This window comes from Psammomys obesus, unplaced genomic scaffold (genome assembly GCF_907164565.1).
Source record: "Psammomys obesus unplaced genomic scaffold, mPsaObe1.curated_primary_1811, whole genome shotgun sequence".
NCBI lineage: Eukaryota > Metazoa > Chordata > Mammalia > Rodentia > Muridae > Psammomys > Psammomys obesus.
This window is the reverse complement of record NW_026596085.1, coordinates 729,821-745,242: the sequence shown is the minus strand read 5'-3', so window position 1 is coordinate 745,242 and position 15,422 is coordinate 729,821. Positions and strand designations below refer to the sequence as shown.

Genomic DNA, 15,422 nt, shown 5'->3' with positions numbered 1-15,422 from the left:
ACACACACACACACACACACACACACACACACACACACACACACACACACACACACACCACACACCCTTTCACCAGGATTTCAGCCCCTGGGATCAGAGCACGGGCCAGCAAAAGAAAAGAGGCAGGGAAGGAATCCCTGTCTGTTCTCAAATGGCCCCCAGCTTTCCTCCTGCCGGCTGGCCGCTGACTAGGCAGAGTGCTCTACTTACTCGGGAGGCCGGGTGTCGGGCCCCAGGGACCTCTGCAAGGAGATGCGGTCGCTGGCAAAGGCGTTGAAGCAGTGTTTCTTATAGCCCTCTTCCTTTTCCTGGGTCTCTAGTGGGGTCCATCCTCTCTTCTGAAATGCTTTTCCATCTGCCCCAGGGCTGTTGGGGTCCTGGGGTGGCCGTTCCCAGAAGGGCTTCAGCTCAGCAGGGGTGTAGAACCCCGGGAGGCAGGAGTGGTTTGTGGAGACCGGAGCCTGTTGGGGTTCGGGAGCCCTGATCTGCAGCTTGGGCATGGCGTCTCGGATGTTGTTCACAGCACCTAGCATGAGGCCCAGGACACGATCCTTCCGGCCCACCAGGGACTTCAGCCACGGCTTCTCCACCGCCTGCTCCCGGCTGCTCCCCTCCTTCTGCCTCATGAAGAGGAAGAGCATGAAGACGCTGCCCAGCATGGCGAGGCGCAGGGGCATGTGGCGCCGGCGAAGGAACCTCATCTCCCCAGCCGGATCCCCAGGGGGGCAGCACCGGGTCTCGTATCTCACTTTAGAAACAGTGTGACATGCCACAGTGGCCACGCTTGGGGCCTCAGCCTGGAAAAAAGAGGGGACAGGAGAGAAATGAGCCACCGCAGGGATGGGCAGGGAGCTAGGGGCCCGGGAACGGCAGGGTCACCTCCATACACTCAACATCCCGAGCCTCAGTCTTCTTCTGCTGTAAACGGAGAAAACAACGTCTGGGTCTTTCGTGCCCAGAGGAAACTGCTTTGGGAGACAGGTTGCCGCTCAAATAAGGTTCAGCTGGAGCACACGGGCCCGAGCCTGCTTCAGAGGGTGGAACCCGGCGACAACTCCAAGATCACCTGCTCTTTGCCTAGGTGGTTTTGGTTTTTGAGACAGGGTTTCACTAATTAGCCCAGACTAGCCTTCAACTCCTGCGTCCTCTGCCTCCTGTGTACCGGGATTACAGGCATGTGCCACCATGCCTGGGCCACCCTGAGTGTGCCACCGCCCTGGGCCACCCCGTGTGTCAGATGAATTGGGTTGTGTGGCCCTGGAGGCCTGGACGGGAAGGCCTGGAGTGGTGCTGGTGTGAAGAGCAGCGCTCTATCGGCTGAAGGACAGGGACGTGCGGAACAGCCACGCCGGGCAGCAAAAGGAACGAACCGCCTGTCCGTGACCGGCTGCCGGGGCGGTGGGATGGAAGGGCACGCTGCAGAGGGACACAGTGTGCTCTACCTGCCAAGAACTGTAAAGGTGCCCGTGTGAAGGTGCCGTTTGTGCATGTAAGCAAGTGGTGGAGCCTGAAGAGGCTAAGAGCAGCGCAGCCAGTTTCTGAGGAGACACGAACGTTCACGAATTAGCCAGGCCAAGGTTCTCCTGTATTTACTGTCTATCAATCGATTGATCTACCTGTCTATATCTATATGTGGTGTGTGTGTGTGTGTGTGTGTGTGTGTGTGTGTTTGTTTTTAAGATTTTCTTTATTTTGAATGTTCTATGTGCATCTGCAGGCCAGAAGAGGGCTCCAGATCACATCAAAGGTGGCTGTGAGCCACCATGTGGTTGCTGGGAATTGAACTCGGGACCTCTGGATGAGCAGACAGAGCTCTTAACCACTGAGCCATCTTTCCAGCACTGTTTGTTTTTTGAGACGGGATTTCTCTGTGTAGCCCTGGCTGTCCTGGAACTCAAAGCTCCACCTGCCTCTGCCCCGACCTCCAGTGCTGGGATCAAAGGTGTGCCCCGCCCCTGCCTGGCAGTCCCTTTATTTTTGACAGGGTCTCACTACGGAGCTCATGATAGCTCGGAGTGATTCTCCTGCCCCCGCTGTCACAAGCTGAGACTCCCACAAGCACATGCCACCAATTCCAACTCAGATGCTTTTCCTTGTTGTTGTTTTAAATCTAAGATCCCATGACAACACCTTCCAGGCAGGACTAGGCACAGGGGTTGCATACCCGCCGGCACCCCAGTCCAGAGGCGCAGAGGGTGGATGAGCAGCCGCAGAGCTTTCTACGGGAGCCCAGCTAGTCTCACCGTCACTGGCTGACAGGCTGCGGCGGGAGCCGCGGCTGCGGGTTCAGTGCCTTACTGAAGGGCACCTGCCACCACAGCTGCTACAGGATTAAGAGAGCAAAGAAAACATTCCCCAGAAGCCTGGCAGTCTTATCTCTGTGCACTAAGTTTTCAAAATCCTTAGTTTCATCATCAGCCTCCTGCGCCCCTCGGATGGTTTAGTTTATTGCTCTAAGTCTCTATTTCCTCATCCATAACCGGCGTCACTAACACCCAAGCCCTGGGCTGCGCTGAGGCTTAAGCCGGGTGATGTAGGCAGGACCCCCAGCAGGAATCCTGCCACTTTCTAAGCCCTCAGGTGCTTCTATTGCTAGAAAAAGAAATAAACCCCTGTGCGGTTTCCCAGAAATGACCCCAGGCTCCTGTCCCTTGGCCAACGTCACATCTCCACTCCGTGTATGTTCTGCCCAAAAGTGACTCTGGCTGCTGGAGTGATCGTGGCCGCCCGCCCCCGTTCCTTGTAGAACACGGTGAACATGCTAAGTCTACACTGACGACACAAACAAGTGAGCGTGCTGGAGACAGTGAGCGCTGTTGCCGACCCCTGTGTCCTGCTGTGTGGAGCCTGCTGTTGGGGTTTCTTTCACGTGCAGGATAAGGACGTGCTTAGCATAGGCTCCATGGCCAGCAGGTTCAGGCTGGGCTGGGGAGACAGATGCTTTCTTCCATAGCATTGTCAAAAATCAAATGGAAAAAATCCTTGTTTGGAGGCAGGAGAGACGGCTCAGTGGTTGGGAGCACGGGCTGCTCTTGCAGAGGACCCGGGTTCAGTTCCCAACACAAACATGGCAGCTGGCAACCATGCGTAACTCCAGTTCCTGGGGACCCAGCGCCCTCCTCTGGCCTCCGAGGGCATTGTGTGCACATGGTACCCAGCCGTACCCACAAAACACCAATTCCCACGAAATAAAAATAAATAAATGGGCTCTTCAGGACTCGGGAAAGGCAGAGATAAGGGAGGAATCCCTTCAAAGTTAGTCAGGGAAGTCGGCGCCCAGAGATTACACGGCAAGAAGGGAGCAGATCAGGGTGTCTTTGGGTGTAAGGAGCAGCATGTCAAAAATGGCAAACGCAGGAAGGCCAAAACACCACACACGAGTGAAAGTTCACGTGGGGGCTGTCTGAACAAGCCGAGCACAAGCCAAGAGCACCATCAAACACAGAGATGGAACAGCCAGTCAGAGAACAGCAGCGCAGGAGGCTGGGGAGGCTGGGAGGGCTGACAGGAGCAGAGGATGGCCTGCCCTGGGCTGAAGCCCAGTACCATCCTGATGCTGCTGTCTTCGAGAAATGAGGAACAGCAAAGGATCTTCCAGGAAGAGGAATGCAGCAGCTGGCGGGGAGGCGAGCAGGGTCCTGCTCAGCCCCCGGAGCTCCAACCCAGGGGGCCGCCATGCCGGGAGCCTCCCTGGAGCAGAGATGGCACCAACCAAACTTGACAACCCCTTAAAGAACAAGAGTTCCCGGCTCCCACATGACACCGCATGGCTGCTCTAGGTCCAGCCCCAGGAGATCTGATGTCCTCTTCCGGCCTCATGGGCCACCAGATAAGGGGTACACGCAGTCAGGACATTAACACACATAAAGTAAAAACACATGTTTAGGAAAGGAAACGGCGTCAAGCGGAAGAGCTGGGGTGACAGCTCCTGCCCAGGGATGCTCTGGAACTCCTGTTCAAGTTAATGAAAGCAAATGTAGCAGGCAGCTCAGAAAGGCAGGGCTCAGGTGTGGCGAGGCTCTTTTCCAGGGCTGAGCTGGGCTGAGGGCCAGCTCCGGGGGTCTCCAGACCTTAGTCAGGGGACTGTGGAGCACAAGCAGAGCTCTGTAGAACGGGGCGGATCTGTTGGGCCACCCCATGCTCTTGGGCTGCTTTCTCTTCACTTTCCATGAAAGTGGGCACAACTACGCTCACGAAGGCATGACTAGCCAGAACCAGGCCAGGACTCACCTCCTCCAGGAAGGCCTCCCGGAGTCACCCGTCACTTCTGCACCCTCATGCAGGCACTGCCTGTGGTCTCTTGGAGAGGCGGACACCTGTGTTCCTTTTCTTTCCTCTGGAGAGAGGGAGACCTCGGGTTAAACCGACGTTCTCCAGAGCACCGGCTCTCTGGATCCGAGCTGGTCGCCTAAAGCGTTCGCTCTCTCTGGAACCCTCAGTTCCTCAAGGTTCTAACCACATCCTGAAATGAAATGAGACACCTGTGATTAGACTTGGCAGGAAGGGGCTTGTTCTCCACCGTGCTGGCTCAGCATGCAGGCAGCAGGAAGACACCCGTCAGGAAGTACAGTTCTGTGGATACCAGTAGGGCTGAGGGCTCCTACTCCGAGAGGTTAGCAAAGCCCAGAACGGTGGTTAGCCAGGCCCAGTGGGTTGCTCCCCACCAGCCTGGGAAAGGATTGGCCCCCGACGTAGAACTTGGTCATGTTCAGGGCTCTGTGGATCTACCTCCCACGTCCTGCTTATATCCCCACTACTCGGGCCTGTGCGTCCTGCCTGGCCTTCAGGTCTGCCGGCTCGAGGGCCCTCCCCGCTGGCAGTGGGCATCCATCCACACACAGACATGCCCCAGCTGGACGCCTTGCCAGGTTGAACAAATGGAATGGGCTCCGATAGGCAGGGTGGACTCACCTCTCGGCGCCCTAGCGAGCAGAGCCCAGGGTCTACCCAAATCCTGATTCCAACCCGTCACCCCAAAGAAGCCTCAGAGTGTGGAAACCATCCTGAGAAGAGTCTATGAGTGGCCAGAATATGGGGGTAGGAAGGCCCCTGAGGAGAGGCGGGCAGCAGGGAAGGGCACTGGCCGCCCTTGCCGAGGACCAGGCTCTGTTCCCTGCATCCGAATGGCGGCTCAGAAGGCCTGGGATGCAACACCCTCTCTGGCCTTCAAGGGCAGCAGATAAGCGTGCCCTGCACAGACGTACACACAAGGTAAAGGGAGGGCGAAAAGTCAGCTGAGGTGGCCCATGTCTCTAACCCCAGCACTCAGGAGACAAAGGCCAGTGGGCCTTTAAGACTTCCAGACCATCCCGGTCCAACCGTGAGTTCTGGGCCAGGGCTATACATCGAGGCCCTGCCTGGAAAGAGAAGACGGGAAACCAAGTGCCCACCCTGTGGGGGCATGCTGGGCACACCGCTCAGAGTGCTTGTCCAGCGCGGGCCATCGTCAGCTCCGCAGAAACAGACAAACAGAACCCACGCTACACTGCATTATTCTGTCAGGATTTTCTCTCAGTTACGACTTCTGGGCTCAGAGCTACCAAGTCTCTGAGCAGCGCTCAGCTTTAAAAGCTTCCGGCCTAGAAGTGCCACAGATTTAACGAGGATCTTTAGAAAACTTTGTTTTTGCTTTTAGTTTATGAATTTTGAATGATCAGATTTTAGTATCATGTCATCCTGCTGAACACGACAAGTGTTACTAGGTATGAAATTTAGAAAGTGGGGACGTAGGCCAGTGGGGCCAGTGGAGCCAGTGGGGCCCTCCGCTCTGTTCCCAGCACTGCGTAGGTTGGGGACAGTGACCCCTGCATTCTCAGCACTCAGGAAGCTCAGAAGCTCAAGGTCATGTGACTGTACAGAGTTGGTAGCCAGCCTGGGCTACATGAGGACCCACCTCAAAAGTGAAATGCAGCGGTGAAAAATAAAAATTAAAATTGTGTTCTTCAAAATTTACATTTCTGGATGAAGGTAAGCTGGAAGCTTAAATGGTCACATTTCCAGGCAATTTTTGTTTGTTCTGCTGTTCTCTGGAGTGTGAAACTGCCCTGAGGCTTTCGAGTTATCCTGCCGCACTTACATAAGGTCCAGGTCTAGTCAACGCTTTTCTTTGTAGTTACACGTTTAGGACTCAGTGACACACGCCAACCCCCACGGCTGGCCTCTTCCAGGCAGTCTTCTCTGATCTCCTCTCGTTTTCAGTAAAGTAATATCAAAAATTGGTTATATAAAATCGTAAAACTAAACCAAAATGAACTGGTTCCCCTTCTCTGCCTGTCTCTTTCGCTTCCTCTCTTCTCCCTTTCCTCAGTCCTGAAGATCTAGCTTCCTACGTGGCAGGCAAGGGCTTTTTACCGTGAGCCACACCCCCAGCTCTGGCCTCCTGTCTCTACTTGTTCTCGATTCTCGCCGCAGCCTGCCGTGTGTCGACGTGTCTGTGCTCCCTGCCAGGGACCCGGACTCCTGGACTCCAAGGGCGATGCCACTTCTACAGTTGTATCACTTGCAAGGTCTAAAGTACAGATTGTAGCAGCAGGTGACCGAGCCTCTCATCCTTGGGGGGAGCCAGAGGGGTCAGGTTTGGACCCCCATTTCCTCAGGGTGCCCAGTGGACTCCTGCAAGTATTTGGATCAGGTGGCCCTCTGCTGTCACACCTGGCTTGCTCATAGACTCCTATCTGGGTCCCCAGCAGCCTGTTTTATAGGTGAGGCCTGCTGGAGCTGGATGGCAGTCTAGCGGCTCCCAAAAGCAGGTCTGGTCTTCAGGTTCCTGACCATTGCTGTGTCCCTGGCACTTTTCCCTCCCCAAGGCGGGTACTAGAGGCTCTGGGCTCTTCTGAGCCCCCCTTCCACTCCTAACACCCCCCTCCTGCCATTCCCTTCTCTCCAACTCCCCACTCAGGGATCAAATGCTTAAAGATGCTGAAACCAGAAAGTACCAAGTGAGGTGTTTTTGGCTCGTGCGGAAGACAGGGTCAGCTACCCAGAACACGCCCTTGCTGGCCAGGTGGCCTCTTTGTGAACGTTTCTTTCTGTTTATCAAACAGGCTGCATACCTCAGGGTGAGAGCAGAGACGTGGCCTCCAGGAAGGGCGCTGCCACGCCATCACCACAGGATATTTGCTCAAGGCGATTGGCTCAGTTATGAATCTCTTCAAAAGCTTTGGGTGGAGGTCCTCTGATCCAGAGGAATGGGGATGGACACCGAGGTGGAGAGGGAACCAGCTGGTGGCGGGATCCTGGAGGGCGGAGGTGCTGCAGGCCTGCCTGGCTAAAAACCTGTCCTCTTTACACTTCATCGGGCCCAGCGGCCTCACCCCTCCCGCGCTCATATCCCGAAGAGAAGGCCAAGTGGTCTCCAAAGCGCCCCTCCCCCTCAGATGCCTCTGTGTTCCCGGGGGTGGGGACTTCCACTCCCCGTCCCCTGAGGTACACCCAGGGACACTTGGGCTCTTCCTGAAGATCAGCTCTGCAGTACTGTGGCTTGTTCTCCCAGGAGGGTGGGATAAGAGTTAGGTCCGTCCAAATGCCCCGACCCCCAGCACGCCAGGCTCATCTTAGATTTACATAAAATGTTGAACTGAAGTTATCCAACCATTTCTACCAAAACCCTGACAGGATCACTCCGCCGCTACGTGGTAGGATCAGGGTTTGTTACAGCTTTGCTGCCCCCCCCCCCCCCCCCGCCCCCAGCCATGGCAGATCAGGGCGACAGGCAGCTGGACAGGAGTTCAGCTGCGGTTTGTCTGCAGGCTCCCTGCTGGGCCACTCTTATCCCAGGACTCCAGGGATGAGGACATGGGCCTCCCAACCTCCCAGGGCTGGAGAGAATCCGAATTGAGTTCTGTTGTCTGTTGGCTGGGGGGGAGGGGGAGAGACAGCCTGGGGTCCTGGGACAGATGGTCCTAACGGCTGGGGCTATCTCCAGAGGACGGGGGAGCTGACCTTTGACACCTCTTCTCTCCTGGCTGGAAACTTCCACCTGCTGCAGCACCCAGGTGCGCAAGCAGCCGGCTCCGGTTAGCAGCCCCCGCTGCTTCCGGGGCACTGGTGTCCACCCGCACCCCTAGTTCCTGGCCCCTCCAAGACCTGTTACTCTCAATCTCTCCTCAGCATCAAGGTCGCCAAGCTCACTCCCAAGCCCTGATGCTTCTGCCCTGCCTCCCGCTGTGTGTGTCCACATGTCCTTCCTCTCCACTCCAAACTGTCGCAGCCTCAGCAGCCCCGGAGGGCGAGGTGGAGGGCCCGCCAGCCTGCTCTGCTGTGGCACCTGTGCTTTCTGATGGGCAGAGCTCTGGTACCCAGCCTCCTGTGTGCACTTAGCTAGCCCAGCAGATGCTCCTCGCGGCCGTCCATCCCTAAGGCCTCATGGAGCAAAACGAAGCGACAGTCTAGGTTCTGACTGTGACTCGTCTGCAGGAAGCCTCCTGAGGCCCGAGGGATGGCTCGGCAGTTAGGAGTCTCACTGCTCTTTTAGAGAACGGGGTTCAGCTCCCAGCCTCCGCATCTCAGGGATCACAGGGCCTGTGGCTCCGGCCCCGGGGGCATCCAACCCAAACAAAACGCACACACACGTCGGTGTTTGGAGCAGGACGTGGCGGCCCACCCCTGTGCCCTCAGCTCTTGGAGGACAGGAGTTCACAGCCAGTGCCCAAAAGCTCTTGCAGAGGACACAGCATCCATGACTCCAGTCCCATGGGATCTAATGCTGTCTTCTGACCTCCGTGGCCCCAGGCATGTACATGGTATGCATACATGAGCACAGGCAAGGAAAACACTCATGCACGTAAGATAAGGCAAAATCACAGAGGTCCAGGTCACCTTCAGTTCCATGGAGAAGCCAAGGCTACAGGGAGCCTGTCTCTAAAAACCACAAGAAAAGCAGGTTTCCTACACTGAAGTGTGTCACTGTCCCTGGGAGCCGGGTGTGCGGCTTGTTCCAGAAGTCACTCACTCACCACGCTTTCTCCCGGGGGACCTTCCCACGGGATACATGCAGGACAAGTCCAGACGCCGAGATCCTATTTCCCAACATTCTGCATCCAGAATGCTTGTTCTGACTGTTGGGCCAGCCTCCACCCTCAGGGTGTCCATTCCTCCGCCGGGTCCTGAGAACAACCTGACGCCACGGGCTCTGGGAAGGCACGCTCGGTCTCAAAGCCCTCTTCTCCCTGGCTGAGCCCGTCCTTGTTTTCCACGCTCGCGTTCCGCCTGGCACAATTGCAGCATTGAGACCCACACGGAGACAGGCACTGCCCTGCACTTGACCCCTCGCTCTTTCAAATCCTCCCTCTTGTCCCAGCGACCGAGAACGGGCGCTTTGGGCTTTTCCAGAAGACAGGCTGAGGCTGAATGACCAGCCTTTCTGGCACCAGGCCCCTGCACGGTTTCACTCCCAGAGCTGGAGACGTCGAGCGTGCCCATCAGGCAGGGGACGTGTAGGGCGACGCTGTCATCATCGGACATTTGCCTATTAAAGACTCGAGAGACTGATGACAAGGCCTCCATCAGCCTGTGATCACGGTGCTGCGTCACCAGGCTCGCCTTGGAGCCCAGGCTCGAGCAGCCTTTCTGAGGGCTTTGTGTGTCCCCCCTGAGTAGCTGGGGTTATGTCCCACTGCACTCCTTTAATCCCAGTGCTGGGCGGGGAGGGGGGGCCAGAGGCAGGAGGATCTCTGTGATCTACAGAGGCCAGCCTGATCTACAGAGCAAGTTCCAGGTTAGCCAGGGCTACACAAAGGAGACCCTGCCTCAAAAAGACAAAAATAAAACAAACAAAAACCTCACACAAGTTACGTTTTCTGTCTTGTCTGGTTTTTGCTTTTGCTTTGAGACAGAGTAGTCCAGGCTGTGTAGCCAAGGATGACCTTGAACTTTGGATTCCCCTGCTTCTACCCCCCAAGTGCTGGGGTCACAGGCCTGGGCCAGCATGCCCAGGCTTCGCAGCGCTGGAGACTGGACCCAGAGCCGCGTGCTCACTTACACAGCCTGCCAACTCCAGGGCACACCCGCTCAGAGACACGCAGCTAGGAGAGCGCTGGGGCTGCCACAGCACGACCCAGCTTGGGTTGGTTCCTAAAGCTTACGCAGCAAAGCTCGCGCACCCCCTCGTTTGCTCCCCGCCCAATCGGGGTTTACGTGGCAGAGCTGAGTCATCCACCTGCAGCCTTCGTTGTGAATGGCTTTCTCTTCTGTGAACAGACCGGGCCTAGGGCAGTTCTGAACTCACGGAGGCACGCGCGCCTGCCCCTTTCCTGGACTCTTCTCTGTGCTGTGGCAATGCTAGCTGTGGGCTGGGATTGCTCCGCAGCCAATTTCCTTGATGGTTTCACATGCTCTACGCTTCCTTTTGGTAGCCGGGCCCTGCTCGCGGGCCCTCTAGGTTCCCAAGGCACAAGGCATCGCGGCAGAGACGAGCCGGACCGCCTGGGATGGTGCGGGTGACTCGTGGACGATTTGAATGAAGTGTGTTTCAAACCCCATCTAGTCACCGCATGGATTTGCCTGTCTCAGCCCTGCCCCGCCTGGAGGAGAGCGAGGCCTGTGTAACGCACGCGCCCGCGGTCCCATGAACGCAGCCCTGGAGGCGCTTTGGTGTGTCTAGAGTCCCGAAGCCCAGCCTCTGTGGGTGTGGGCTGAGCTCTCCCCGGGAGCCTGAGAGCTCTCCCCGGGAGCCCTGAGGGGACTCGCGGCTTAAGACAGGGCTGCCCTTCGGAGCTCGCTGGCAAGCTGAGGCCAGCCATGTGCACACAAGCCAGGAGCCCCGCTCCGCAGCGCGGCGACTGGCCCCGGCCGAGCAGCAGGATTCTCCTTTTTGTCATCGCGGGGGCACGGAACAAGTGAGCGAGAATCAGGAAGTTGGTGACAGTCACAGTCACAGTCACACTGCCTTCGCCACACCGCAGAGCCCCGTTCCCACCCCCCGGGGCGCGCCAAGCGCCCAAGGACAGACCCACAGCCAGCGCTGCGAGGGGCCCCACCGAGGACACCCCTCATCTGTGCCTTCGGCTCAGGGGTGACAAGGCAGGAAGGACCCCCCGAGCCTGGGCGCGCGGGCCGGTCCAGTCCGGGGGGCGCGCTGCGGGCGCCAGGCGAGCATGGGGGAAGAGTCTGGAGCCGTGGCTTCCCGAACCTCCCTCCGGGTGGGGGTCCCCGCGAGTCTGGCCCGGCCCCTTCATTTCACGGCGGGCCGGGGGTGGGGTGGGGTGGGGCCCGGAGCGCGCGCGCAGGGAGTCCCCGAGGAGCCCGCGGCTGCGAGGTCCGGGCCCCGCGGGGTCGCGCCCCGTCGCCGCTTACCGATCGCGCCGAGGCACAGCCGCCGCCGCCGCCGCCGAGCTGCCCGCGGTTTCCCGACGGGGCGGCCGGAGGGCGGGTCCGGGGCGGGTCCTGAGGGGGTGGCGCCCGGCCGGCTCCGGCAGGTGCAGCGCCGCCGCTCCCGCCCGGGTCCGCCGGGTGCGGCTCCGGCGGGGCAGCGCCACCCTAGGCCGCGTGCAGGGCGGCGGCGAGCCCCGAGGCTCCGTCCCGGCGGGTGCGGGGAGATTAACTTCCCCTGCCATCCAACTGCCCTGGCCAGCGCTGGTCTCAGCCGGGCAATCCCCCGGCCTCCGCACCGAACTTCTGCTACCCGGGGGTGGGCGGCGGACACCGCTGCAGAGAGAGTCTCGGTGTCCGGGACACGGGACGCGCAGGACACCTTCCAAGTGGTTAGAAATGCAGATTCTGAGACAGGCTTCCTGAATTCCTAGCTCACTCCTGAATTCCTAGCTCGGGGAGGCTGAGACAGGGGATCTTGAGTTCCAGGCCAGACCGAGCTACGTAGGAGACCGTGACTCTAAACAAACAAACAAATAATAAAAAATAAAGAAAGAAATGAAGGAAGGAAGGAAGGAAGGAAATGAAAGGAAGAAAAGAAAAAGGAAACAAACGAATTGCTTAAACCCACATTCTGGTTCTGATCCTCCTGCCACCAGGACAGGGGCTGCTCATGGGCTCTGGGCCTACATTCCGGCTGTAATTTCCCGGGTCCTTATCCTAGTCGAACAGGAGTCGAATGAATGCCTGTTGACTTGGAAACGCTCCGTGTGTGTGTGTGTGTGTGTGTGTGTGTGTGTGTGTGTGTGTGTGTGTTAAGGAAGGATTTTGTTTATCCATCTATGTGCGTGTGGCCCTGAAAGCACACAGCCACAATCCAGAGTGCAGTCCCTCAGAGCTGGAGTGAGGCGCGCTCTCCCGCCTTCTTTCGGGGGCGCTGGGATCTGACCCTGACCCCTGACCCTCACGTTGAGTGCCCTTTACCGCTGAGGGGTCTCTCCAGCCCTCTCCGTGGGTTTTGTTTCTTTTCCTCGAGTCTCTTGTGAACAAAGCTAGTCTTGAACTCCCTACATAGTATGCCTGAGGATGGCCTTGGGCTCCTGATCCTCCGGCCTCCACTTCCTGAGTTCTGAGAAGTGTACCATCATACCCAACTTGGACGCTTTTTTCCTGGGTGGACACCGGGGCCTGTGATCCCAGCATTTGGGAAGTTCGCACAGGAGGATCTGGAAGTTGCAGGCAACACGGTCAAAGGCAGCTTCAGCCGAATAGTGGTCTCTGCCTCCTAAAGCCAAAGGGGAGGGGGAATGGAGTGCTGAAGATCTCTACTTCTTCTGGTTAATATTAAAATAAATTTGCAGTTTTGAGTCTCTAAGACTCCGGGGCAGGACCTGAAACCCGTGGTTTGGTTGAGCAGCTCTGAGAGGACCAGAGGCATTCTGGGAAGGCCAGCGAACACAGGGATAGGCTTATCTTGCTCCCTTAGGCGAAGGACAGAGCCTTGACAGGAGTGGAAAGGGGGGTGACCCGCATTGTTGGAACAGCGACATCCCCACACCAAGCTGCCAGTTCCCCATCCCCCCACCCCTTCACACTGGAGACCCCGATTGAAGGTTCAACGTCTAAAGAGCTGGTCCCTGTCAAGCCTCGGGGCTTTGCAGACTCTCCGGCTTAACATCTTCCTTCACGGCAATCCTGGTCGGGATCCCACCATTCCTGCCACAAATGAGGGGACCCTGTCCTCTTTTCTCCTTCCTTGGTGTTAGACTGCCTGACCAGGCCTGACCTATCTCCTTTCCTCTGACCTTTCCTTTGACCTTCAGCGGTGTGCGATCGTTGTCAGGTACAACGTGACCTGAGGTGAGGGACCTCGGACAGCCACAGGGTAGGCTCAAGACCACGGACTCTGCCTTGGAGCTTGGAAGAGACTGTGCTTGGCTTTCCAAGAAGCAGCGCCAGCCAGTCCCGTGTGCCTCCAATTCTGAAGCTGTTTTTAAGGAGTTCACTTTTGGAATAAGAAATTGGTTAGCGGAGGCAGAGGCAGGCGGATCTCGACGAGCTTGAGGCCAGCCTGGTCTACAAAGCAAGCCCAGGACACCCAGGGCTATGAAAGAGAAACCCTGTCTGGAAAAATAAAGAAAGAAAAAAATTGATTAGCATTTATTAATTGTGTAAAACAGAAGGTTTTCATTAAATATATAATATACTTTGATTATCTTCAATCAACTCTTTTACAGTGGGTGTGTGTGTGTGTGTGTGTGTGTGTGTGTGTAGAGGTTAGAGGGCAAATTTCAGGAGTCAGTTCTCTTCTCACCATGTGAGTCTTGAGCTCTCTTTCCAGCCCTTTGTCTGTCTATCTATCTATCTATCTCTCATCTATCTATCCATCTATCTATCTACTTATCTAGTTACTTTTGAGTCAGGGCCTCTTTACACAGCCTTGGCTATCTTAGAGTTCACTCTGTAGACCAGGCTGGCCTCAAACTCAGAAATCTGACTGCCTCTGCCTCTCCAGTGCTGGGTTAAAGGCGTGATCCCCCCCCCACTTTTTTTTTTTTTCCTTTTTCAGAAAGGCTGGTCTCAAATTCAGAACAATCCTGGTGCCTCAGCCTCTCAAGCTCTGGGATTAAGGGAATGAACCAGCGTGCCTAACCGTGACTTTAAATGTGACACAAGTCCTCAATGGCTGTAGGCCTATTCCTGAAACACCACGCCCTGAGGAGTTCTCTGCCGGCTGGGGGTCGGCTAGGGTCCTCTCCGAACTGCACAGAACAAACACTGCCTACCTGACCTCCCCTTAGCATCTGCTTTAGGTAACAGAACATGGTAGCACACAGCTCTTATCCAAGCAGGAAGGTCAGGGGTTCGAGGCCACCTTGGCTAAATAACAAGTGTGAAAGCATTGTGAGCTAGCTACATGAGACCCTAACTCAGAAGGGTGTGTGCGTGTGTGGGAGGGGTCCACGTGGCTCTGCAGGTGCAAGAACAGTGTCACTCTGGTTCTTGAGTTTGGCCCCCCGGATCCTACATGGTAAGAGAATTGACTCCTGAAAAGTTTTCCACACAAGCACCCACACATAAGTTTATATTTGCAAGTGATAAGGGGGAAGCCAGGCACATTTCCTGCCTTCTAGACCTGCAGTGCCGCTCCTGAAATCCGTGAGTGCTCACAATGGCTCTTCTGCCCTCACGCACTTGTGCAGGACGGGCTAGGGGTTTCTCAAGGCTGCAGGGACTGAGCTGGCCTCTTTCTAGAAGCCTTGTAAGTGTGGTTGTCTTCCTCACGGCTGTGTCTGTTGCTCAGCCATCTTGACTCTGGTTTGGGGTGCTGGGCATTTCCCTTCCCACGCCAGTGTTCTTAAGGGGTTTCCCCGCTGCGGTGCAGGAAGCTCAGTGAGGGGCAGATCCGGTGAAGCCCGCTGAGACCTGGCAGCTCTGCGAGCTGGTGATGTCAGCTCTGCCCCTTACCGGGCTCTTCCTCCCACGCGCAGGCCCCGAGACAGACTGCTACTTCTGGGTGTGGCAGGCATGGGGAGGGGGAGGGAAGGGAGCCCTGCCCTGCACAGAGAGGGGCTGGCCCCCGTTATCTGGGCACATTTGTGTGAAAGCACCATAGCTTGCTAAGGGGAACAGGGGGGCCTGGATCGCTACCCTGGCCTCAGCAGGTTTTTTAGGCCTCCTGAAAACTTGGCCAGTGATGTCCAGGCTAGCCGGGGCTACTGAGTGGGTAAACGGCGTGAGGGCGATGGTTCTAAGTGCTACCTGCTCACTTAGTGTTTTTGTTCCTGTGCTCAAGGGGAGAAACAGCCACAGCGAGAAATGCATCAGGAACCCAGTCAGAGCTGTTCCTGGTTCTGCCATAGCTGCTGAGCATCTCAGGTTCTCTTGTGTGCCTCGGCTTTGTCATCTGTAAAGTGGGATTATTATTTCAACCACTGTGTTCATAGACCAGTAAAGTGATCTGGAAACACTGATACAGAACATCGGCAAACCCTCTAGTCCCCAGCAAGCCATAAACAGCTCCTTCCAATCCTACTGTCTTGTCAGTGGCTTTTTTTCTTCCTTCTTTCAATTAGAGATTGTTTTGTTATCGTTGCTGCTGCCTTGAAACAGGG

The 15,422-nt window shown here is 56.7% G+C and overlaps 1 protein-coding gene across 2 annotated transcripts in view; it reads right to left on the bottom strand.

Moving 5' to 3' along the window:
* Positions 1-11,355, bottom strand: part of Galnt6 (polypeptide N-acetylgalactosaminyltransferase 6) — a 35,300-nt gene extending 23,945 nt beyond the window's left edge. For both annotated transcript variants that reach the window (XM_055627107.1, XM_055627108.1), the window contains exons 1-3: positions 11,293-11,355; positions 4,231-4,462; positions 211-797 (exon numbers count right to left, since the gene is read on the bottom strand). In XM_055627107.1, the coding sequence (XP_055483082.1) occupies positions 211-701 (491 nt within the window). In that variant the 5' untranslated portion in view covers positions 702-797; positions 4,231-4,462; positions 11,293-11,355. The remainder of the gene's footprint in view (positions 1-210; positions 798-4,230; positions 4,463-11,292) is intronic.
* Between the last annotated feature and the right edge of the window lie 4,067 nt (positions 11,356-15,422).